The following is a 21,598-nucleotide window of genomic DNA, read 5'->3' as shown; positions in this document are numbered from 1 at the left end:
TCAGTTGAGTAAACGCGGGTTACTCTATAAGATAAAGATCACCTATGTGGGAGAGAAGTGGGGCCGCTTCAAAGGAGAATTGCGAGGCACAATTCTTTAGAAACTTCTGCAGAACCAGGACGATGTTCCATGGCCAAAATGGACATACTCATGAGAGCTGAACGAGTCAGAAACGATATAGTGATAAGTATATCATCGTTTACATAAACGGTCGAACAGTTCAAGGACAAGCACGTCTACTGTCTACCAGTAAAGTCGGTATGCTTACTCGAGCGAAGGTTCAAGGAGCATTATCTACCTATCGTATGCTATATCTGATCGAAGAAACTATCACCAAGTCAAACTCCGTGTCTGTCTGTCTGTCTTTCTGGTGTGTGCTACTAAGATTACCAATCTCACCCATGTGGGGGATTGTTGGAAAATATGGGTATAAGTCCCATATTGGTAAGTCATATTTTTGAGCATTATGACTAAAAGATGTGTGAGATATGATGATATTCTCTTAATAATGGAAATTATTATTTTCCATTAGAATTTGGCTCAAATATTATGGCATAAATTAATTTGATTTTGTTTCAGATTAATTGATATGGTGTATGTCTTGATATATTCAATCTGATTCTGTTTCAGATTATTTATGGAATAGAGTAGCTTGCAAGTATTACACCGATTCCATAATTAATGATATTTAATTATGGAAAAGAGTAGCGCACAAGTCTATCTACACCTATATAAACACCTCTAAGGCGTTAGGGTTAGACACACCAAAAACATATTCGTCTCTAAACACAAATCTCTCTCTCTCGGTGATAGTTTCGTGCCCGTTCAAGCTCGCCGAAGGTGCTCGTTATCCGTAACGCCGCCGCTACCTCGTTTTATCCTGGGAGGCTATCGACTCGCACATACGGTGAGAGGCGAAATAGCTTTAAGGAGACAGTTTCAACTGGACTCGAGGATCTCTCTTCTGTTTATATCTTTTCTTCCTCCGTTTGATTTCGTTTACTCACACACACACTTGTTTGATTATTTGTATTAATCGCAGATTGTTTTCACATTCTTAACTTTATGTTTTTTGCCATTTCAGTATTGATCATTTCCAAAGTTTGTCAAACGATTCAAGTTCTCTTGGAATAGGTTTTAGCCCATAATGGCGAGAAAAATGGAATCCCAAATAGGCATTACGGTCCAAAATATCACTTCACACAAAAGAACTTTTATAATATCTCGGGCGTTTATTTTTTTACCCGTAAAACGATACTTCGTATACGTTTTTTTTGTTTTTTTAATAATTTAAAAATATTACAAAAAGTTACTTCAAAGAACGTTTGACTTGCTTTTTTTTAAAAAGGTGGCAAATCGTGAGTTTAAGTTGAGTTTTGGTTCCAAACACTACATTATGTAACATTTTGACCCAAAAACATTATTTTATCTAGCGTTTTACACCTATAATTTTTTTGATAAAAAATATTTTTAACCTCAAATAAAAAATTGTTAATTTCTAAAATATTAAAAAATTATTTAAATTATTTTCAAAACCCAAAAGGGGATTGATAAACCCTAAAATATTAAAAATTATTAAAATTAAGTTATACTTTTAAATTTAAAATTGTTTAATTTAAAATTTACATTTTTGGTTACTAGGGTTTAGAGCCTAGCTTAAATTAGGGTTTAAACTCTAGGACCCTAAACCCTAAACCTTAAACCCTAAATCAATATAATATATTTTTTTAATATTTCTAAAAATGCAAAAGTGTATCGATGAATCCTAAATGTTAAATATTGTTAAATTTCGATATTAATCTTAAATTTTAAAAATATTAAATTAAAAAAAATATCGAAAACGTAATATTAAGTGATGTTTCCTGACTCTAAATAATACACCAAAAGTGCTCAAATGAGAAAAAAAACATAAACACAAAACGTTAGTTCACCTGACATTTTGCACCTTGAAATGTAAATATAAAAAACATAAAATGGTAGACGGTTCTCCGTTTGAGTTTTATTTTTTTAAATAAAAATGTAAAACGGTAGACGAACTTCTGTTTTATTATATAATAAAACAATACATTATACGCCGTTATGAAATGAGTCTATCTGAAAGGCCGAAATGCACCGCATGCTTAAAATACTAGAGCAAAATGAAGGTTGCTGCAGTTTTTTTTAACAGATTGTTGCATACAATAGTACAACGTAAAAGTAGGTGTCAAAATCTACGATGACAAAGGAAAAGAAGCAATTAAAGAAATGAGAACACACTCTTGAACCCAAGGCAGGACTCTGCCTCCCTGATTTCACCCATTGTTTGAGAAAAACACCTTTGCCTTTTCGGCAGAACCGTGGAATAACATTGCTTCATATTACTTCCTATGGAGTTTCCTGGGCTTTGGAGTTCCTTCTTTGGTAGAAAACTTTCAGGAGAAGGAATTTTAAAAGGCGTCTCAAGAACTGGATAATTGGTAGCCTTTTTTCGTATGTGTTCAAATATTCTTTCCCCGACCAGAGTTTTGGATGTGCTCTCTTCAGGTGCAAGATCAAGCATACCTTGAAACAAAATAAAAGGAGATTATGATTTCATAGACATGTATCAACTGGAATAGAAGTGTCATGATCAATTAATTCACCTGCACTGTTAGCGGCAGACACAGTGTTAATGTGGCAGTTTGGTATCATATCTTTATCAAACTGTGTATTTTGTTCTGCTTTCTTTGGTTCTGCAAGACTCACTAAATTCAAATGGGAATTACTCTCAACATCCACGTCATCCGGTACTTGTATGGCACTATCAAGTTCTAGCTGTCTCTCACGATTGCGCTTTCTAATAAGCATCAAGGTCTCTAATGAAGGAGAAAACTGGGAGTCAACATTTGATGTGGCCAGAACAGGCAAGTTCTTGGCCTTCTTTCGGATGTGATCAAATACAGTTCTTTCATTTATAATTTTGCAGTCATCGTCTTCAACCAACATAAGAGGTGAACCTGCATTTATGCCATGCATCAGTACTATACAAGAAACACAGGAGAATATGACCAAATGCATAAAAATTGTGCCACAAATTTGACCTTCATCTGTATCTTCATCAACAAGCTTAAAACTGGGCATCTTGCTTTCTTCCAAATCCTCATCTAGAAGGTTGAAACTCGGGCTGGTTATGGAAAGTTTTTCAAATTAGATGCGCGGTTCATATAACAACTAAGATAGTAGGAAATAGAAATGCTAAAAACCAATTAGAATTGACACTGACATATAATCTGTATCTGCTCTGGGGGCCTTCTTCTGTTCTGTTGGAGCAGTGAGTGTACACTTGTCGGCATCCTTAATAGTGTACAAATCCTTGGGATGAGCAAATGACGAAACGTGCTTTGTTCCATGTTTATGTAGCACACTTGAGCTACTCTCTTTCATTAATATAACCTTCTGATGAAGATCAATACCAACTGCGTGTACATCAGCGCAAGTAATCCAGTTACTAATAAACCTAGTTATTAAAGAATCTATTAATCCAGAACAATTAAGAGAGCTTACTGAAATCCTCAAATATCAGATCTGCCTTGACAGTATGTTTTCCTTGCCGAGGGCTTGACAGTAAAATTGTTGCACTATATGGGCTGTCAATAAAGTTAAAAGCTAATAAACAAACAATAATATAAAATTTATTCATAAGAATCATTTGATTATAATATAGAATGAAGTACAATTTTACTTTGCCATACCTCGGAAAGTCGTCCACTCTGCCACAGACAAATTGAAGAGTCATTAAATTAGCAATAGTCAGGAGTTACATATCATAAACTCAGTGATAAAATCATCAACAACAGTGGAGAGACTTACAAAAAAATGCTAATAAATTAAACCACTAGATCTCTAAGCTAACAGCTGAAATGGAAATGGAACTTGACAACCAAGCGAAACAACTAATGCTGAAAACTAAATACAAAATTACTCAACCGCTCTTGACTCCCAGTGTAAAGCATCAAAGAAAATAAATGTAAGAGATTATACATTTTTTTGGGTTGGAAATTTAGCATAATTCATCAATCGTTTAGAAAATTAAATAAAAATAGTATTGCAGAAACTCCTTACTAGTACTAGATATCATCCATATAACGAAGCCATCAATACCTTATTTTCTCATGAAAGATGATCAAGTTATCTTCTTCAACACCAACAACCTGTGACAGCAAACACATTTACAACAGAAAAAAAATAATACATCTGAATAGTTTAAAATGCTTTTTATAAGAAGCTAATACTGTGACCACATACCATATCAGCATAATGTCTCTTTGTGAACTGTAGCGACTGTAATACTCTAGTCAATGTTATCACTAGCTTGGATTTCCCTTGCCTCGGGCATACTGTCTCCTCCATCTTCATCTCGACTTTTGCAGGTAGTGATGACAATGATTCCTTAATATGGTTCCCAAATGGGTACTTCCTACCAGTGACTATCTCTATCTTCCTCGGGTCAGCTTCTGAAAGGGTCTCAAATGACCCAACTCCCATGGAATGCAGTGCCTGAGAAGCAACATAATAAGTTGCAGGAGTGAGAAGTCCTATCCTATTATTACTACACTAAATGCATGTTCAGGACCTAACCTTTGCAGTCACCATCCCAATGCCAGGTAACTGTTTCAGCAAGTATGGACTCTCATCCCAAAGTTTTTGATGTAAGCATTTGGCTAGAAGGGTTGAATTAAATGCTCCTTTGTAGTTCTTTTTGTAAAAGAAATACTCTTTCATGCACTTTGCAATTCTACAGCCATTGGAGCATACAGAGTTCATGTCCTATAACAATGCCAATCTGAACATCAGTATGAAGAGGGGGGACAGAATGAGCATATATTATGTGATAAACACAAGCAACAAGACCTGACTCATGGATAATTCATGGACCAATGGATCCCCAGTCAAGCAGTCATTAACTAAAACAAATATTTTCTCTTCTCTGGTCTGAATACGTTTTTTCCTTTTTCCCTTATCAGCAAGGACGTGAAAGCGAAGTCGGCCTTCTTTATCAGTATTTATATCATTCAGGATCTTCTTTTCATTGCGTCTGAGCTGGATCCCTATATTTTTAGAAAATCAAGAAGTCGGTCAACAATTTATGTACAAAGTTCACAGCAGGATTCAAGATCATACATGCAATTTCCTCCGCCCGGCAAACAATACGAAGTGCATCTTCAATGCTGCAGCTTGAAGGAGCCATCATAATGTGTTTCATGGTGTCAAATTTTAGATAATACTTGGTCATCAATTTTCCTGGCTCTGTTGAAGAGAAACACTATGGTTAATATCGAATTCACTGATCTTCTTTCCATTCGTGAAATTCTCATGGCTTACTCATACCAAGGGGTTTCAAGAGGAAACCGTCTTCATCAGTCCAAATCATTTGATACTGTGACAACTCGTTAATTTTCTGAACACAAATCTCTGAAAGAACAGAAGTGTTGAGAACATACAAATAAACATAAAAAAAAATAGAAACTTCATAAATGAATCTGTAATATACCTTGTACATGCTTCTCAATACGGTGTATAGGCATCCCTTTTTGTATTGCATAGTTTTCAGGACACTAATGATGCAAAAAACTCTTAGAAAACATCTCATATATTTTTTTTAAGGCTCAATGGCTCACTTGACTTGCCTTTTTCATCCTCACATATAAGTATGAACATTTCATCCATTCTATCGCTCTTGTTATATCTGATACTGTCAGTTGGACTATCTCTGCGGTTAGATGTTCCGTAATGCACGAGAGCAATCTGCAGATAGCAACCATATAGGCCACTCAGTTACACACGAGAATAAAAAACTTGCAACTTTCTTACCACCGCAAAAAATTAAAATTATAACTTAAGCTTTATGTTAGCAGACATACTGAGATTCTACCGTTTCACATCCATTCAGTAGGTTCTCATATAGGTGTACCTAAGGTTAAAATGATGGCAAATGGCAAGATTTCAGCAAATAGATATTTCAAAATTTGAAACAAATCAAAATTTCTTGATGTTGGCCAAATCCTCTCCATAAGTAAAACAGGTTCAAAATAACAAGCATGATCACAGAATCGAAATGACATCATAAACCTATCTAGTTCAGCTTCAGCGCATAATGCATATTTCCTGAACTTGCTGATCTAACAATTTTTCTATATTCCTAAACTGAAGTGGATGACTATAACCTTCAAAGCAGCCAAATACATTATAGGCAAGTGACAACAACATTTATGTGTGCGGTAAGACCATAACATGATTAATCTGCGTAGACTTTAAAGTATATATAAATAATCTGGATTCTGGAAACACCCCCCTAAAGAAATGTTAATATAATTGAGTTTACATTTATGTCTGCAACTCCAGCATTCTGCATATTCCTCTGTTACCACTTACCCGTACTCTTCATTTTCTTTCGAGTTCCCATGGCGGACACTCGACACTTGGACACGGGTATGGGTATTGGAAAACATGCAAAACTTTCAAAATACTGCCTAGTCCCACACCGGGACATGTATCCATGTTGGCACTTCCAACCCAGTGCAGGTAACAAAGGCATATTATACTATCCTGGATACACAAATGTCCATGCGCATGCGGAATATAGTATATAAACCAGTACACACGTGCATAGGTTCTTGTTTATTATCTTTTGAAAGAGATATTACATACTGTTTCTCTTCTTGTCATAATAATGACCAATCCTGTATCGTCAAATGGTGGACGACCTGCCCTTCCACACATCTGGAAAAAACAGTAGTATAGTTTTACTTAGAAAACATTAAAAAAATCACCTTAATATTAATGAACAATGGTTCTATTTGTATTCCTGAAGCACATATGTATTATCCTTAAGTAACTGCCATTAGGTTCAATATAATGTTCCGAAAATAAATTCAGAATAATCATGAGAACAATAAGCACACCTGCAGTACCATTGATCGATCATATTCTAAGTAGAGGCCTTTTTCCTTGTTGCTGGAAAAAAAACTATTAGTTGAAAGGCTTACGTCAAGAACATGAATATTACAATTTTTTTTAGGAAATCATTTATCATACAAGTGTTGTGTAGATTTAATTATCACTGTATGTGCTGGAAGATTAATTCCATGGGCAAGAGTATTTGTAGTGCACAAAACTTGAATATCCCCACTAAGAAAAAGACTTTCAACAAGGCTACGATCCTTTGCTGCAAGTCCGCCATTGTGATATGCGACTGCAAAACAATATTGGGAAGTGCTCAGAGCAACAACTTCTGTGGTTTTTAAGCAAGCAGTCATTTGTTCAAAGTTACAAATAGTTCATAGAAGTACAGATCATCACTCACCACCATAGAGGATATATGACTGCATCTGTTTGTCGGTGCAGGATAGTGAAACTTCCCTCAGCCTTTCCAGTTGTTCCCTGTCTTTGATGAAAGGATTAGAATGACCAAAAGTCATTGCCATCTGAGCAAGCCGTTGCGCTGCTTCTTGTGCTCCTTTTCTAGTTGAACAAAACACCAGTGTAGACTTCCCTCTGGAATATTGCATGAGTAGATCTGGAAAATTGGTTTTTTGTTCATCCATTTTTGGAAAAAAGTATAACTTTTACGTAGGAATCTATATATAGATAAAAATCAAAATTAGTGTTCCTACTTACCGAATATATAGTTCTGAAGGCGCTGAATATTGGAAAAAAGAGATCATCAGGAAACAAGAATGGAGTTTTGAAAGCACTAGCAATTTAGCTTCATAATTTTAGGCCGAAGTATCCTTTACAATTGATTTTCAAGGACAAACTATCCAGAACTTTTATGTGTTTATGGCATGTAAAAAAACAGAAAGGGTCAATATATACCTTTTCAAATAAAAAATCATTCTTTGCTGGGGTATAGCCTGCAAGCAGTAGTGAACAACAATGCAGTGATTAGATATCATCCAAAGCAGGAGATAATGTACTAAGTAACATGTTTCATAAAATGGAGCCCCAGATTAAAATACCACTGTTTACACTATTTATTTCTAACTGGGAAATTTCTTTAGTTCAATGAATCGGTATAAATGTAAAATTATCAAACTCTGATATACCAAAAACTTTGGTCGTCAGTTTTACAGGTCTCATTTCTTCTCCAAACCTGCAACAGTAGAAAAAAGGCCATTCAAATACACAGTCAAACATATATAGACATATTCATTTGGGGTAAAAAAATTACTGAGAAGAAAAGTATTGGACAAAGAAACCTATTTTGGAATCACTAGCTTAAGTCATATTGTTATGAATCTTACTGTCTTTGCATCTTATATATCATATTTGGTTTTGCATTACACTCAATACCCCCCCCCCCACCGCTTCTCTCCAGCACAAGTAAATTAAGGCGAGGATAATTATTACATTAGGAGAAAGCTTTGTTAGTGCTCAAGGATAGCAGAGCATGTGCAATCGTATAGACAAGAACATTTATAAAGTGATTTGCATCCCATAGTACCTTTTGATTCCCTGGACTGGAACCATCAGCCATTCAGCTGCAAAAGTCCATTCATAGTTTGTAAACGTTAATGTTATTACCATACTATAGAAATGAAAACGGATAAATGAATACCAATGTCACAGAACTGTACTTTACCAACATCCTCAATATTTGGAATAGTGGCAGAAACAGAAAGAAAACGGACATGCGCTAACGCACTAGATTTCATTTCAGGATTACAAGAGATCATTTTCAATCTGCTGACAATTGCCTCTAAAGCTGCTCCACGGGGATCATTCAGTAGATGAACTTCATCAATGAGTACCAGTGCTATATCACTGAAGAAACCGAGACCACCATCTTTTATGCGATACCGAGTTACTGCATCAAACTTCTGAAAAACGAGATACCGCGATTTAGCCGATGTCCAATATTCAAATTATTAGTTAGAAACTGAGAATATTTTTGCATAAATTTATCTACATTAACCTCAGGAGTGGTCAGAATTATGTCAGCTTCTTGTATAGTCTTGATGTTGTAGAAATCATTGTCACCTGTTAGTTCCAAGCAATTAATTCCCCAAGAACCAAGCTTACGATCCCAATCCCGAAGCTTCTCTTGGACTAAAGCCTTTGACGGGGCTATATATATCTTTAAGAAAATAAAGATGGATCAACAAAGTACAAATTTCATGAATTAACAAGAGAAAATATTGTAAAAAAATCTATGTGAAGAACTGGAGTCGTCAATATGTAAATAATGTAAGATCTCAGACTGTATGTGAAAGTATTGACAATGGAACATAAGATGTTAAAAGAGGAACACATGTAAGTTATCTTATCTGATATATGGAGCATCTTTTGTGAAGGACAGCCAAGGTATCCCTTGTTATTGTGCTTATGGTTTGAAAACATTTTTAGTAAAAGAAGCTGAAAAAACTGACATGGGTACTACTGAAGAAACACATACATAGGCAAATTAGGTAAGAACCATACTGTTTTTAGAGTCCCCTTTACATGAATAAAGTTCCCCTCTGTAGAGATGAACTTTGAAAGAAGTCTCAAGATGCACAGCTCAAATAGCACTGTTTTTCCACTTCCAGTTGGTGCTGATATAACCATGTTCACGTCGGAAAGAAAACAAGTAGAAAAGCATTCACTCTGGAGTGAATTAAAGTATCTGCATGCATAGATATATACAAACAAATTACGAACAAAAGAATTTGCAGAGTTGCAAAACTAATCAGCAGCCATATAACTTGCAGCGTATACTAACTTATTCATATCCGTACACCAGGACATACTACAGAATTGAGAGAATCTGCATAAGTGTTGAAGTTCCACCACTTTTATATTGTATCACGAGTAATGTAGAAGGAACGATGGTGATATCCTCAAAGAATTTGTTTAGAGGATTGAAATTAACTAGTGAAAATATTACTTATTTCTTCCACTTGTGTTAAAACTATATTTTAATGAATTCCATTTGCCAAAAGGAATGACAGTTCTAACTTTACAAATATATATTATGTTTAGAGAATAAAAATTGCGATTGTACTTGTGAAAGGGTAAGATTAAGGAAAAAACTAATACACACCTAAAACTGAAAGTTGAACGGAAAGGAGCAGGTAAATCTGAGACTGACTTCAGTCCATAAGTATCCATTATGATCACTTCTAGTGTTGAAGCAAAAGTGAAATATATCCTCGATCTGTCCATACAACAAACATGTCAAACTTAATTAATTAATAAAATGCACAACAGTCTACAAGCAATTCGATCAATCCTCATTAAAAACAGGTAAAAACAGTAAAATTATTTGAGGAGGCTAGAGATTAGAATGAGCAGTTAGGGCCGCACGCACACACAACATTTAGAACATATCTTAGCAGTTCGCACAGAACATCAAAGAGCTACAAATCGATTTAATAAATAAAATCATCAAACAAACAAAATATAACTCGCGGAACAATACACTTTTACGAAATCACAAAAGAGACTAACAGCAACTGAAAATGAGCTGATCAAAAATAGCAATTCAAAAATTCAAATGCCTACAGCTAATTACCTACAAAATCACGATTTAATCAGCACAACTCGAAAGAAGAATGTTAATATTCGGTAATAATCGAAACTAGTCGAATACAATCATATGATCTCCACGGTGATTCAAAACTTGCGATGCAGCAAACACTAGAAAAACAACGCGGCGACATCATCTCTAATGCAATTTATACAAATCTCTCACAATTTTATGATTATCAACTGATTTGCTCTTAAGACGACGCACAAAAACGCACATATACTTACGTAAATCAGGATTATGCCAAAAATTGCACCGATAACGAAAATCGGAGCAATATGCTTACTAGCTGGAGTTTAATTTGTCGGTATACAGAATATGTAACCGAAAGAATATGTATATAGAGAGAGAGACCTGGTGCGATCGCTTGTGGTGAGTAGCAGGCAGAGGGAGAGCAAGCGAGAGAGAGAGAGAGAGAGAGAGAGAGAGAGAGAGAGAGAGAGAGGCGTGAACACAAGTGGAATTTGTAGTAGTGGAGCAGCAATTAGCTTCACTCTTGGCGGGAGGGGAGGAAATGAGGTATTGCTTTGCTAAAAAGTTACCCACTCCCGTTTTAAGTTTTAAGTTGCCTCGCTATCAGAAATTCAGATCCTGTTTAGAAAAGTAAATTTATTAAGCAAAAATTTAGAGTTATGGATTAAGTAAGTGTGATTAGAGATGTTCAAAAAATCTGAATTCAGAAATCCGATTCGATCCAATCCGGAAAAAAGCCTGAAAAGCCCAATCTGGAAAAAAGTCCGGACTGGTTCGGCCCGGCCCGGCCCGAAACCCGAAAAACCCGGATTTAAAAAAGACGAGATAAAAGCTCAGATCGAAAAAAACCTAGGTGAAGTCCCGGTTTGGCCCGGATAAAATCCCGGGTTTTTTGAAAATCCCGATAAAAAAACCGAATTTTTTATATAAAATTTGAAAATATACAATATTTTTTATGATTTTAAAATAATATGTTATAATATTAGAAGTAATTAAGCTACATATGATTATTTATATATTATATTAAAAATAATTATTTATTTCGGTGTCTAAACTACACTATCTGATATATCAAGATATTATTTTTTATGATATTTAAATTACTCATAATTCGAGTTATAAAATATTAAATTTTTTTTTTAGTATATAATTAAATGCCCGGATAAAACCCGATCCGGCCCGGCCCGCGGGCCTAAAACAGGCCTTATATTTCTTAGGAAGCCCGGCCCGGCCCGATTTTTATAAAAGCCCGGCCCGATCCGTTTTAAAAAAAAACCGGATTTTTTAAAGTCCAGATAAAGCCTGATCCGATTGGCTTTTTGTACATCTCTAGATGTGATGTTGATGCTGATGCCGGTACCCGATTTATTAAATATATTTAACTGACGAAGTGTCTCCTAATACTATTTTAAATTAATATAGTTAAATTGGAGGGAAATTTCATAAGTAAATAGTGATCGTAATTTTAAATTATTTTGCTCGAGAGGATTTTAATTAAAATCTTGGGCTTTTAAACAATGCAGGCCCAAGTGCACATATACTTGGATCCCCATTTTGTATACCGTATTGGAGCAAAAAGTGGACGTGGTCAGAGCCCAAGTTGGTGGCCAGCTACTTGCAGCATCTTTTATTTTTTTTATATTATTATAATAAATAAAAAAGGTTTACAGTTATGTATTTACTAAGGGATGTTTGGTTTTCTTCCAAGAGATTTGTTGTGAACTTTGATTGGTGGCTTAATAGAAGGTAGGTTTGAGATTTTCTTTAGAGAAGTTTGGCTGAAAGTGATTGGTATTTTTAGTATGGTGTTTACAGTGTGTTTGTACAAAAACTTAGGCTTAGAGGTTAAAGGTAGTGAAGTGTTTGAGTTTGATGGCTTAGAGGGTTGAGCAAGTTGAATTTGAATTGATTGTACATTTTTCTTGGTTCTTGAATCATCCTCATTCTTCTTTCTTTTTATCTCATCACCCTTCTTCACATCATTTCCCTTTTTCTTGGCATCTCTTTTCTTCTCATCTTCTTTGCTGCCAGTTGTCTTGGAGGATTGACTTGGATTTGAGCCAGAAAGTTTTTGATCATCTTTCTTCTGCTCATCATCATCCAAGTCATCCTTATTGATTTGAGTTTTGGGCAAATTGGCTTCAGGATCTCTCAAATATCTCCCCAACAGCTTGATCATTTCTTCATCTTCAACAGTCTTGTACTGCTTAGTCTTCAAGTCTGTCTCCAAAGTCATAATCAGTTTTTTGTTTGCCATGACACATTGCTTAGGAATTTGGAAGTGTTTGCAATGTTTGGTGGTTGGACATATGTGTACCACTCCCTTGCTTGGATGTAAATATGCTTTTGGAAAAGCAACTAGTTGAGCCTTCTTTAATTCAGTTAGCAAGAGAGTGTCTTCTTGAATCACTCTATTGACTTTATTTATCAAAATGTCCAACTCAGATTCCCTTCTTGTTATGAGATAGTTAAGGGACACCGGTATATACCTGTCTACCCCCGAGTCATTTATGTTGACCACAATTCTTTTCTCCTGAAAATTATCCCTTGTCACCAAGATCACCCTTATAAAATTTATTGTCTTGTCCAAAGCATTCTTGTATGTGAAGAAGTTGTTGTTTAGAGAAGCCCTGAGAACCTTGAGCAATTCATCAAATTCCCTGCTTAGACTAGGTCCCTCAGCTGCTTTTATAAGCCTCTCCATTCCAACCTCAACTTCTATGGATTTATCTTTTTGAACAGCTTGGGTAGATGATCTTAATAACCTAACATCTATCTCCCCCTTAGTCTTGTTAGCAGGCAAGATGAGAGGTGTACGGATTTTAGGCCTCATAACTTCAGGAAGTGCATGTTAGTGTATACTGAAAATATTTATTTGAAGTATATACATTTATTTCTGGCCAGTTTAATTAAGAATCATTTGAATATTTACATGTTGTCTAATATTATATATTGTGAACAATCTAGTATCAAATGGGATACAGAATATCAGATTGTTAAATACGGTTATATAATATAATAAGGTTCACAACACAGGTGGTGTTGGACAATCCACTAGTATGGCTGTAGTATTATTTAGATTAGTTTATATTGACTAATAAATAATGCTAGTATACTTTGTGTATATTGAACATGATCAAATTTAGAATTGTTCCCTTAATACTGATTAAGAAGGAGAACTAAGATTCTATGTTATTATTAATGCTTAGGTTCTTAATCCGGAAATAATAATTGACACGTGTATATTATTTACATGCTTTGATTTATATATGAACTAATTCTTTTGAATTATATCATTATATTTTGGGTGATGGAATTATATACATGGTGGATAATATTTATTGAAGGAATCCATGTCCTGATAATATTCGGGGTAATGATGTCCCCTTGAAAGCTCAAAAAGATTTAATTATGTGAAACCCTGCAGGTGGAATTTATTTTGGCACAATTAAATAAAGGTTGAGTGGATGATCAAGGATAAAAGATATTAATTAAATAAATTATCAGTAATTTATTTAATTAATGGACATATGATATTTTAAACATGGGGAATTTAATAAGCAAATAATATTGAAACCGAATTAATTAAATTACGGTATTAGGAAAGGCAGTGCAAATATTAATTCTTTAGTGGATTGAATTAATATTTAATTACATTGGGCTAGGCTCAAGATGTAATTAGAAGGCCCAACCTAATTATCCATAGTCCCTATTGTAGCCTATATATATTCTTATTCTCTTCTTGCTTGGCAATGGTGTGAAAACATATTGTAGCCACCAAGGAGCAAGAAGAGAGGATAACTTGAGAAGACAGAGGCCACACTTCGCTCAAGGAAATTTGGGAATACAATAGAAGAGCGTGGAATCAACCATTAACAAGGTAATCCTCTTTTCGTAATTTTTATCGTAAAACGTAGCAACACCCTAAGTCCGTGGTTCCCAACAATTGGTATCAAGAGCCTGGTAATGGGTTCTACGTTTTATGATATAATGTCCATGTCGTAATTATATATGCGTGTATATAGTGTTTTGCTTGTATTGGTTTTGATGCAGGTTGTTAATCCACTATTATGGCCATGTATATTTTAATTATGTGTTTGGATCCCACGTGGTTTAATCGTGGTTAATTTTTGTTTTGGTTTCCACGTGGTTTAATCGTGGTTGTAATTTACACGAGGGTTGATCGTGTTAGAATAGATTTTACAAAATTAGTTTTGTATTAGATCTATTTTTTTGTAATTGTTCCGGGTATTTTGTAATAGTTATGTGCGATCGGAAATCAATTCCGGTAGTTTTTTTTGTTCCGCTGTGCGATTACATGGGGCTGCTGGGGTGCTGGGGCTGCTGGGGGCGTCGGGGCGCGCTTGGGGCAGATTTTTTTTGAGAGCTGGATTTTTTTTCAAGGGCCATAATAGTGGAAAATTTATTTTAATTTTTTCCATTAAATTTTAATTATTGATTTAATTTATTGATTATGTGTGTCGTTAATTATGTGTGTAATTCTTTTAAAATTGCATGTTTAACTTAATTAGGACGACATGGACATAAATTTTATTTATTGCTTTAATTAAATATTATATGTTGCTAAAATTATGTGTGTATTTTGAATGCATGTTTAGACATAATTATAACAACATAGGGCCCCATTTAATTTTAAAATTCCTCAATTTTAATAAAAAATTCTAAGTGGGAGAGGGAATTAATATGAAATTAAATCCCATGGTCTCCATTATTGGTTGTAGGTAATTTAACATAAAGACGAATATAAATTATATATACGTCACCCATCGTGGCATGTAATTTGTGGTGTCTAGAATGTTATAGAAATTACTAGAACAAACTTCTTAAATTAATAAATTTTGAAAGGAATAAATACGGATTTTCTTTATTCTGATTTGGGGCGATTTTGTCAAAAACGGGTTCATCGAACTTGTAAGGCTGTGGGTTTTAAGCGAGACAGATGTGACTCCTCCACTACCTGGAAATCAAACCATTGATGAATATTGAATTGAAGTATTCTATTCAAGGCAAAATTACGAATATTGGAAGGTATACACGCCACCCATCGTGGCGTACCAAGTTCCATAGATTTCGAATAATTTAAGATTTGATGATGGTATACACTTAGCTATGAAAAATAATATAGTCCACCCCAACGTGGCATATTGTTTAGTAATAGGACCGAAGTAACATTTAAACAAAATTAGGTGGTATACATGTCACACATCGTGGCGTACCAGAAGCTTATGGTGTTTAGATGTTAGTGCATTAAATTTTAATAATTTAGATCTTAATAATTAATGCACCCTTATTTATGTGATGTTTTTATGCATGATTCTCAGGATAAAATGGGCTTTAATCCACTATTCACCATACTTAAGGATAACAAACTTACCGGACCTAACTATATTGAATGGAAACGAAATTTGGACATTGTGTTGACTGCTGAGGAGTACAAGTTTTGCACTTATGAACCCAAGCCTGAACAGCCTGCTGCTGATGCTCCTGAAGATGAGAAAGAGTATTATAAACGGTGGATTAAGGCTGATGAGATGTCGCGATGTTACATTCTAGCAGCAATGTCGGGTGTTTGTCAGCATCAGCATCAGTCTATGGCCACTGCTTCGGATATGCTCTTTAATCTCAAGGAACTTTTTGGAGATCAGTATAGGGCTGCTAGGCAAGTAGCCATGAAGGCTTTAATGAACACTCAGATGGCTGAAGGCACACCTGTAAGGGATCATGTTCTCAAGATGATGTCGCATCTGAATGAGATAGAGATCCTTGGTGCTGAACTTGACGGGGAAACCCAGATTGACATTATCCTTATGAGCTTGTCCAAGAGTTTTGAGCAGTTCCGCTTGAATTACAACATGAACAAGAGGCAGTATAGTCTCGCGAAACTGCTGACAGAACTTCAGGCAGCTGAAGGATTATTTCGGCAGAGTGTTCAAGTGAATGTGGCTGAGAAAGGTTCTTCCTCTAAGCCGAAAGGTATTAAGAAGAAGAAAAAGGCTCAGACACAGAAAATTGTGAAGGCAGTGGGAGTTCAGGGTGGTGTGAAAAAGCCTAAGGGAAAGTGCTTCAGATGCAAACAGGATTGTCCTCTTCCTAAGAAGACAAACAATACTGGTATGTCTCTTTCTCTAGTTACAGAAACATTTATAGCGGCTATATCTACGAGCACTTGGTGTGTAGATACAGGAGCCACTGATCATGTTTGTAATTCTATGCAGGGGTTCCAACTATCCAGAATGCTTAGAGATGGTGAGATATACGTGTTCATGGGAGATGCTACGAAAGTAGCAGTAGTTGCAGTAGGAGTTATTCATTTATCTTTTGGTTCTGATAGGATTTTGGTTTTGAACAATTGTCTTTATGTACCTTCTTTTAGAAGGAATTTAATTTCGGTTTCTAAACTTGCTTTGGATGGTTATAATATTTGTTTGGATCGTAATGTTTCTATTATGATGAATAAACGAATTATATGTTCTGGTACATTACAAGACAATTTGTATATAATTAATCCTAGTCAACCTGCACTGCAACTACAATTTAGGGAATTGAACAACACATCTTCTAACTCTACTAAAAGAAATGAACCTTCTAGTTTGAACCAAACATATCTTTGGCACTTGAGATTATGTCATATTAACTTGAGGAGGATTCAAAGACTGGTAGTAGACGGGCCTTTAAGCTCATTGGCAGTGGAGCCATTTCCAGTTTGTGAATCCTGCTTGGAAGGTAAAATGACTAATAGGCCTTTCAAGGCAAAAGGGAATAGAGCCAAACAACTGTTAGAATTGGTTCACTCTGATTTATGTGGACCCATGAATATCCAAGCAAGAGGTGGTTATGAATATTTCGTCACTTTCATTGATGATTATTCTAGATATGGGTACGTTTATTTGTTGCACCGTAAGTCTGAGTGCTTTGATAAGTTCAAAGAGTACAAAGCTAAAACGGAGAAGCGACTTAATAAAAGTATCAAGTCACTACGATCAGATCATGGTGGCGAATACTTGCTTGGAGAATTTAGGGAATATTTGTCAGAAAATGGAATATAATCCCAGTTAACTGCACCAGGCACACCCCAGCAGAACGGTGTAGCAGAGAGAAGGAACCGGACTCTTTTAGAGAGTGTTAGATCGATGATGAGTTATTCGGATTTACCCAAGTCATTTTGGGGACATGCCTTAGAGACAACAGCTTATCTTCTGAACTTAGTACCTTCTAAGTCGGTTCCTAAAACCCCCTTAGAATTGTGGACCGGGGATAAACCGAGTCTAAGATATATTCGAATATGGGGTTGTCCAGCACATGTGCTGAACAAGAACGCGACTAAGTTAGAATCTCATACAGAAGTAAGGTTGTTTGTAGGCTATCCCATGGGAACGAAAGGATATTTATTTTATAGTTCGAAGAATCGGGATGTCATTGTTAGCACCAATGCAAGATTCTTAGAGGAGGAATATATAATGAATCACAAACCCATGAGTAGTGTCATTTTAGAGGAACTAGTGGGAGGGACAAATAATACCCATGAAGTTGTAGTACAAGTAGAACAACCACAACATAATGTACAACCTGTCACTAATACCGCACCAGTGCCTCGTCGTAGTGGGAGGGTTGTTCAACAGCCTGATAGATTCATGTTTTTGGGAGAGTCTTCAGACTTGGTCTCTGGTGAACATGATGATGATCCCCGTACATACGAAGAGGCAGTACAAGACAAAGATGCAGATCTTTGGCAAAAGGCGATGGAATCTGAGATAGAATCAATGTATTCTAATCAGGTCTGGGAGCTCGTGGAACCACCCAAAGGTATAAAACCTATTGGATGTAAGTGGATCTACAAGAAAAAGAGGGGATTAGATAAAAAGGTGAAAGCCTGGAAAGCAAGACTTGTTGCGAAAGAGTATACTCAGAAAGAAGGTATCGATTATGAGGAAACCTTTTCACCGGTAGTCATGCTTAAGTCAATCCGTATTCTTTTATCTATAGCAGCTCATCTCGATTATGAGATTTGGCAAATGGATGTCAAGACAACTTTTCTTAATGGAAGTCTTGAAGAAACCATCTATATGCAGCAACCAAAAGGATTCATTAAGGAAGGCCAAGAGCATCTGGTATGTAAGCTTAAGAGGTCTATTTATGGACTTAAACAAGCTTCTAGAGACTGGAATATTCATTTTGATCAGGCAGTCCAGTCATATGGATTTGATCAAAGTCCAAGTGAATCGTGCGTGTATAAGAGAAGTGAAGGTAATGCAGTGGTTTTTCTAGTACTATATGTAGATGACATTTTACTCATTGGAAACAATGTTGAGATGCTGTCATCAGTAAAGGCATGGTTGTTCAAACAATTTGACATGAAGGACTTAGGTGAAGCGGCATACATCCTTGGGATCAAAGTTATAAGGGATCGCAAGAAAAGGATGTTGGCTTTATCTCAAGAGCCCTACATTGATGAAGTATTAGCTCGTTTTAACATGCAGAACTCCAAGAAAGGTTTTCTACCTTTTAAGCATGGAGTTGCTCTATCTAAGAAGCAGTGTTCTTCGACACCTAAGGATATAGAGAGCATGAAAGCAGTTCCTTATGCTTCAGCATGTGGAAGCTTAATGTATGTTATGTTATGTACGAGGCCTGACATCTGCTTTGCTGTAGGCATGGTTAGTAGATATCAGTCGAACCCAGGTCAGGAACATTGGAGTGCAGTAAAAACTATACTCAAGTACCTGAGAAGGACTAAGGAGTATATGTTAATTTACAAGGCCTCAGATCTATTTCCTTTGGGATATACTGATTCAGATTTCCAATCAGATAGGGATAAGAGGAAATCAACCTCAGGATATGTTTTTACTTTGGGAGGTGGAGCCGTTATATGGAGGAGTGTAAAGCAGAAATGCATTGCAGACTCCACATGGAGGCCGAGTACGTGGCGGCCTCTTAGGCTGCCAAGGAGGCTGTATGGTTGGACACATAGATTTTTATGTAATAGTTGAATAAATAAACACTGATATACACATAGAATATTTTGAGTATAAGTGGGAGATTGTTAGTGTATACTGAAAATATTTATTTGAAGTATATACATTTATTTCTGGCCAGTTTAATTGAGAATAATTTGAATGTTTACATGTTGTCTAATATTATATATTGTGAACAATCTAGTATCAAATGGGATACAGAATATTAGATTGTTAAATACGGTTATATAATATAATAAGGTTCACAGCACAGGTGGTGTTGGACAATCCACTGGTATGGCTGTAGTACTATTTAGATTAGTTTATATTGACTAATAAATAATGTTAGTATACTTTGTGTATATTGAACAGGATCAAATTTAGAATTGTTCCCTTAATACTGATTAAGAAGGAGAACTAAGATTCTATGCTATTATTAATGCTTAGGTTCTTAATCCGAAAATAGTAATTGACACGTGTATATTATTTACATGCTTTGATTTATATATGAAATAATTCTTTTGAATTATATCATTATATTTTGGGTGATGGAATTATATACATGGTGGATATTATTTATTGAAGGAATCCATGTCCTGATAATATTCGGGGTAATGATGTCCCCTTGAAAGCTCAAAAAGATTTAATTATATGAAACCCTGCAGGTGGAATTTATTCTGGCATAATTAAATAAAGGTTGAGTGGATGATTAAGGATAAAAGATATTAATTAAATAAATTATCAGTAATTTATTTAATTAATGGGCATATGATATTTTAAACATGGGGAATTTAATAAGCAAATAATATTGGAACCGAATTAATTAAATTACGGTATTAGGAAAGGTAGTGCAAATATTAATTCTTTAGTGGATTGAATTAATATTTAATTACATTGGGCTAGGCTCAAGATGTAATTAGAAGGTCCAACCTAATTATCCATGGTCCCTATTGTAGCCTATATATATTCTTATTCTCTTCTTGCTTGACAATGGTGTGAAAACATATTGTAGCCACCAAGGAGCAAGAAAAGAGGATAACTTGAGAAGACGGAGGCCACACTTCGCTCAAGGGAATTTGGGAATACAATAGAAGAGCGTGGAATCAACCATTAACAAGATAATCCTCTTTTCGTAATCTTTATCGTAAAACGTAGTAACACCCTAAGTCTGTGGTTCCCAACAGTGCAGGCAGTGGAATGTTGAGTGCACCCATGATGGCTCCCAATGAGACTAAATTATGCATTTGTAGATGCTTATGGGAGTCCACCAAGGTTTAAATATCAGCCTATTGACTTTGAATCATGGTTGTGAGTTGTGATACTTGAGTTGTTAGAGAATTATTGGCTGACTGTAAGGTAGAGACTTGAGATTGAAGAGCCTGGATTTGCAAATTGGTTGATGTTGAGATGGGTTGTTGAGAGCTCGGAGTGAGAGAAATGCCAAAAGTGGCTTGTACAGCTTCCTTTATGCCTTCCATCAAAAGAACTGAAGGCTTATATCTGCTTTGATGAAGTTTATTCAACTTGAGTCTGGTGTCATTTGAATTTGCAATGTGCTGTTGAACCACCTCATGCAGAGCCACAAAAGATTGCCTTAGATTTTTGATATTTGCATCCACTATAGTTAGAACAAATATTGCCATCTATTCTGTAAATGTCTTGAATTTTTATTTGATTTTAACTTGTGAAGGGATAATCTCATCCATCTTCTCCCTCACCAATTTTTTGATTTTATTTTGATGACTAGTCAAAGTCACTTGTAGTGCTTTACCAAAGAGGTGAAAATCCTTGATTTGAGCCTTGTAGACTTTATTGACTGCATCATACACTTCCTGTGGAGTGAGGATCTTGGCATTACTCCCCAATATGGTGACATATTCCTGTATGAACCTTGCCAAGACCTTATCCATCTCCAAGGTGAATTCCTTAGACAGTCAAGCATCCACATTGCCATCCTGCTCAGTTTCATTCACTATCTTCTGCTTTTGCTTTTCAACATCTTCATTGTAAGGGGTCATTTGGCAAATCTGAATCATTTATATCTGAATTATTAATATATCTGAATGATATGAATGAATCAAAAATTTGAATGTTGAATGAATAAGATTATTTGGTATACATTTTCTTT

The 21,598-nt window shown here is 35.5% G+C and overlaps 1 protein-coding gene across 3 annotated transcripts; it reads right to left on the bottom strand.

The window, feature by feature from the left end:
• Positions 1–2,054: 2,054 nt before the first annotated feature.
• LOC141682829 (DExH-box ATP-dependent RNA helicase DExH17) lies at positions 2,055–11,056 on the bottom strand. 3 transcript variants are annotated; one of them, XM_074487520.1, is made up of 28 exons: positions 10,880–11,056; positions 10,040–10,153; positions 9,439–9,622; positions 8,933–9,094; positions 8,600–8,837; positions 8,462–8,498; positions 8,064–8,110; positions 7,834–7,871; positions 7,636–7,657; positions 7,322–7,534; positions 7,054–7,210; positions 6,921–6,972; positions 6,667–6,738; positions 5,880–5,929; positions 5,646–5,763; positions 5,510–5,573; positions 5,347–5,430; positions 5,140–5,265; positions 4,870–5,066; positions 4,597–4,785; positions 4,264–4,515; positions 4,120–4,169; positions 3,711–3,728; positions 3,523–3,605; positions 3,242–3,434; positions 3,060–3,142; positions 2,622–2,975; positions 2,055–2,541 (listed from the first exon to the last, which is right to left on the bottom strand). In XM_074487520.1, exons 2-28 carry the CDS (start codon positions 10,105–10,107, stop codon positions 2,237–2,239), a joined length of 3,456 nt encoding a protein of 1,151 aa, XP_074343621.1. In that variant the 5' UTR covers positions 10,108–10,153; positions 10,880–11,056; the 3' UTR covers positions 2,055–2,236. The 3 variants fall into 3 exon arrangements, with proteins under 3 accessions (XP_074343621.1, XP_074343622.1, XP_074343623.1); XM_074487521.1 differs by having other exon boundaries at positions 10,753–10,890; XM_074487522.1 differs by lacking the exons at positions 8,933–9,094; positions 9,439–9,622; positions 10,040–10,153; positions 10,880–11,056 and having other exon boundaries at positions 2,056–2,541; positions 8,595–8,686.
• Positions 11,057–21,598: the final 10,542 nt, after the last annotated feature.

Source organism: Apium graveolens, chromosome 9 (assembly GCF_009905375.1).
Source record: "Apium graveolens cultivar Ventura chromosome 9, ASM990537v1, whole genome shotgun sequence".
Taxonomy (NCBI): Eukaryota; Viridiplantae; Streptophyta; class Magnoliopsida; order Apiales; family Apiaceae; genus Apium; species Apium graveolens.
This window is presented reverse-complemented; position numbering and strand designations above follow the sequence as displayed.

Bases quoted from the DNA above. Each gene is read 5' to 3' on its own strand.
- LOC141682829 (XM_074487520.1), bottom strand. From the start codon at position 10,107: ATGGATACTTATGGACTGAAGTCAGTCTCAGATTTACCTGCTCCTTTC. The intron at 5,930-6,666 runs GTATGTAATATC...TTTTAACCTTAG, and splicing joins TTATGACAAGAAGAGAAACA to GTACACCTATATGAGAACCT. The intron at 5,574-5,645 runs GCAAGTCAAGTG...TTGCATCATTAG, and splicing joins TATATGTGAGGATGAAAAAG to TGTCCTGAAAACTATGCAAT.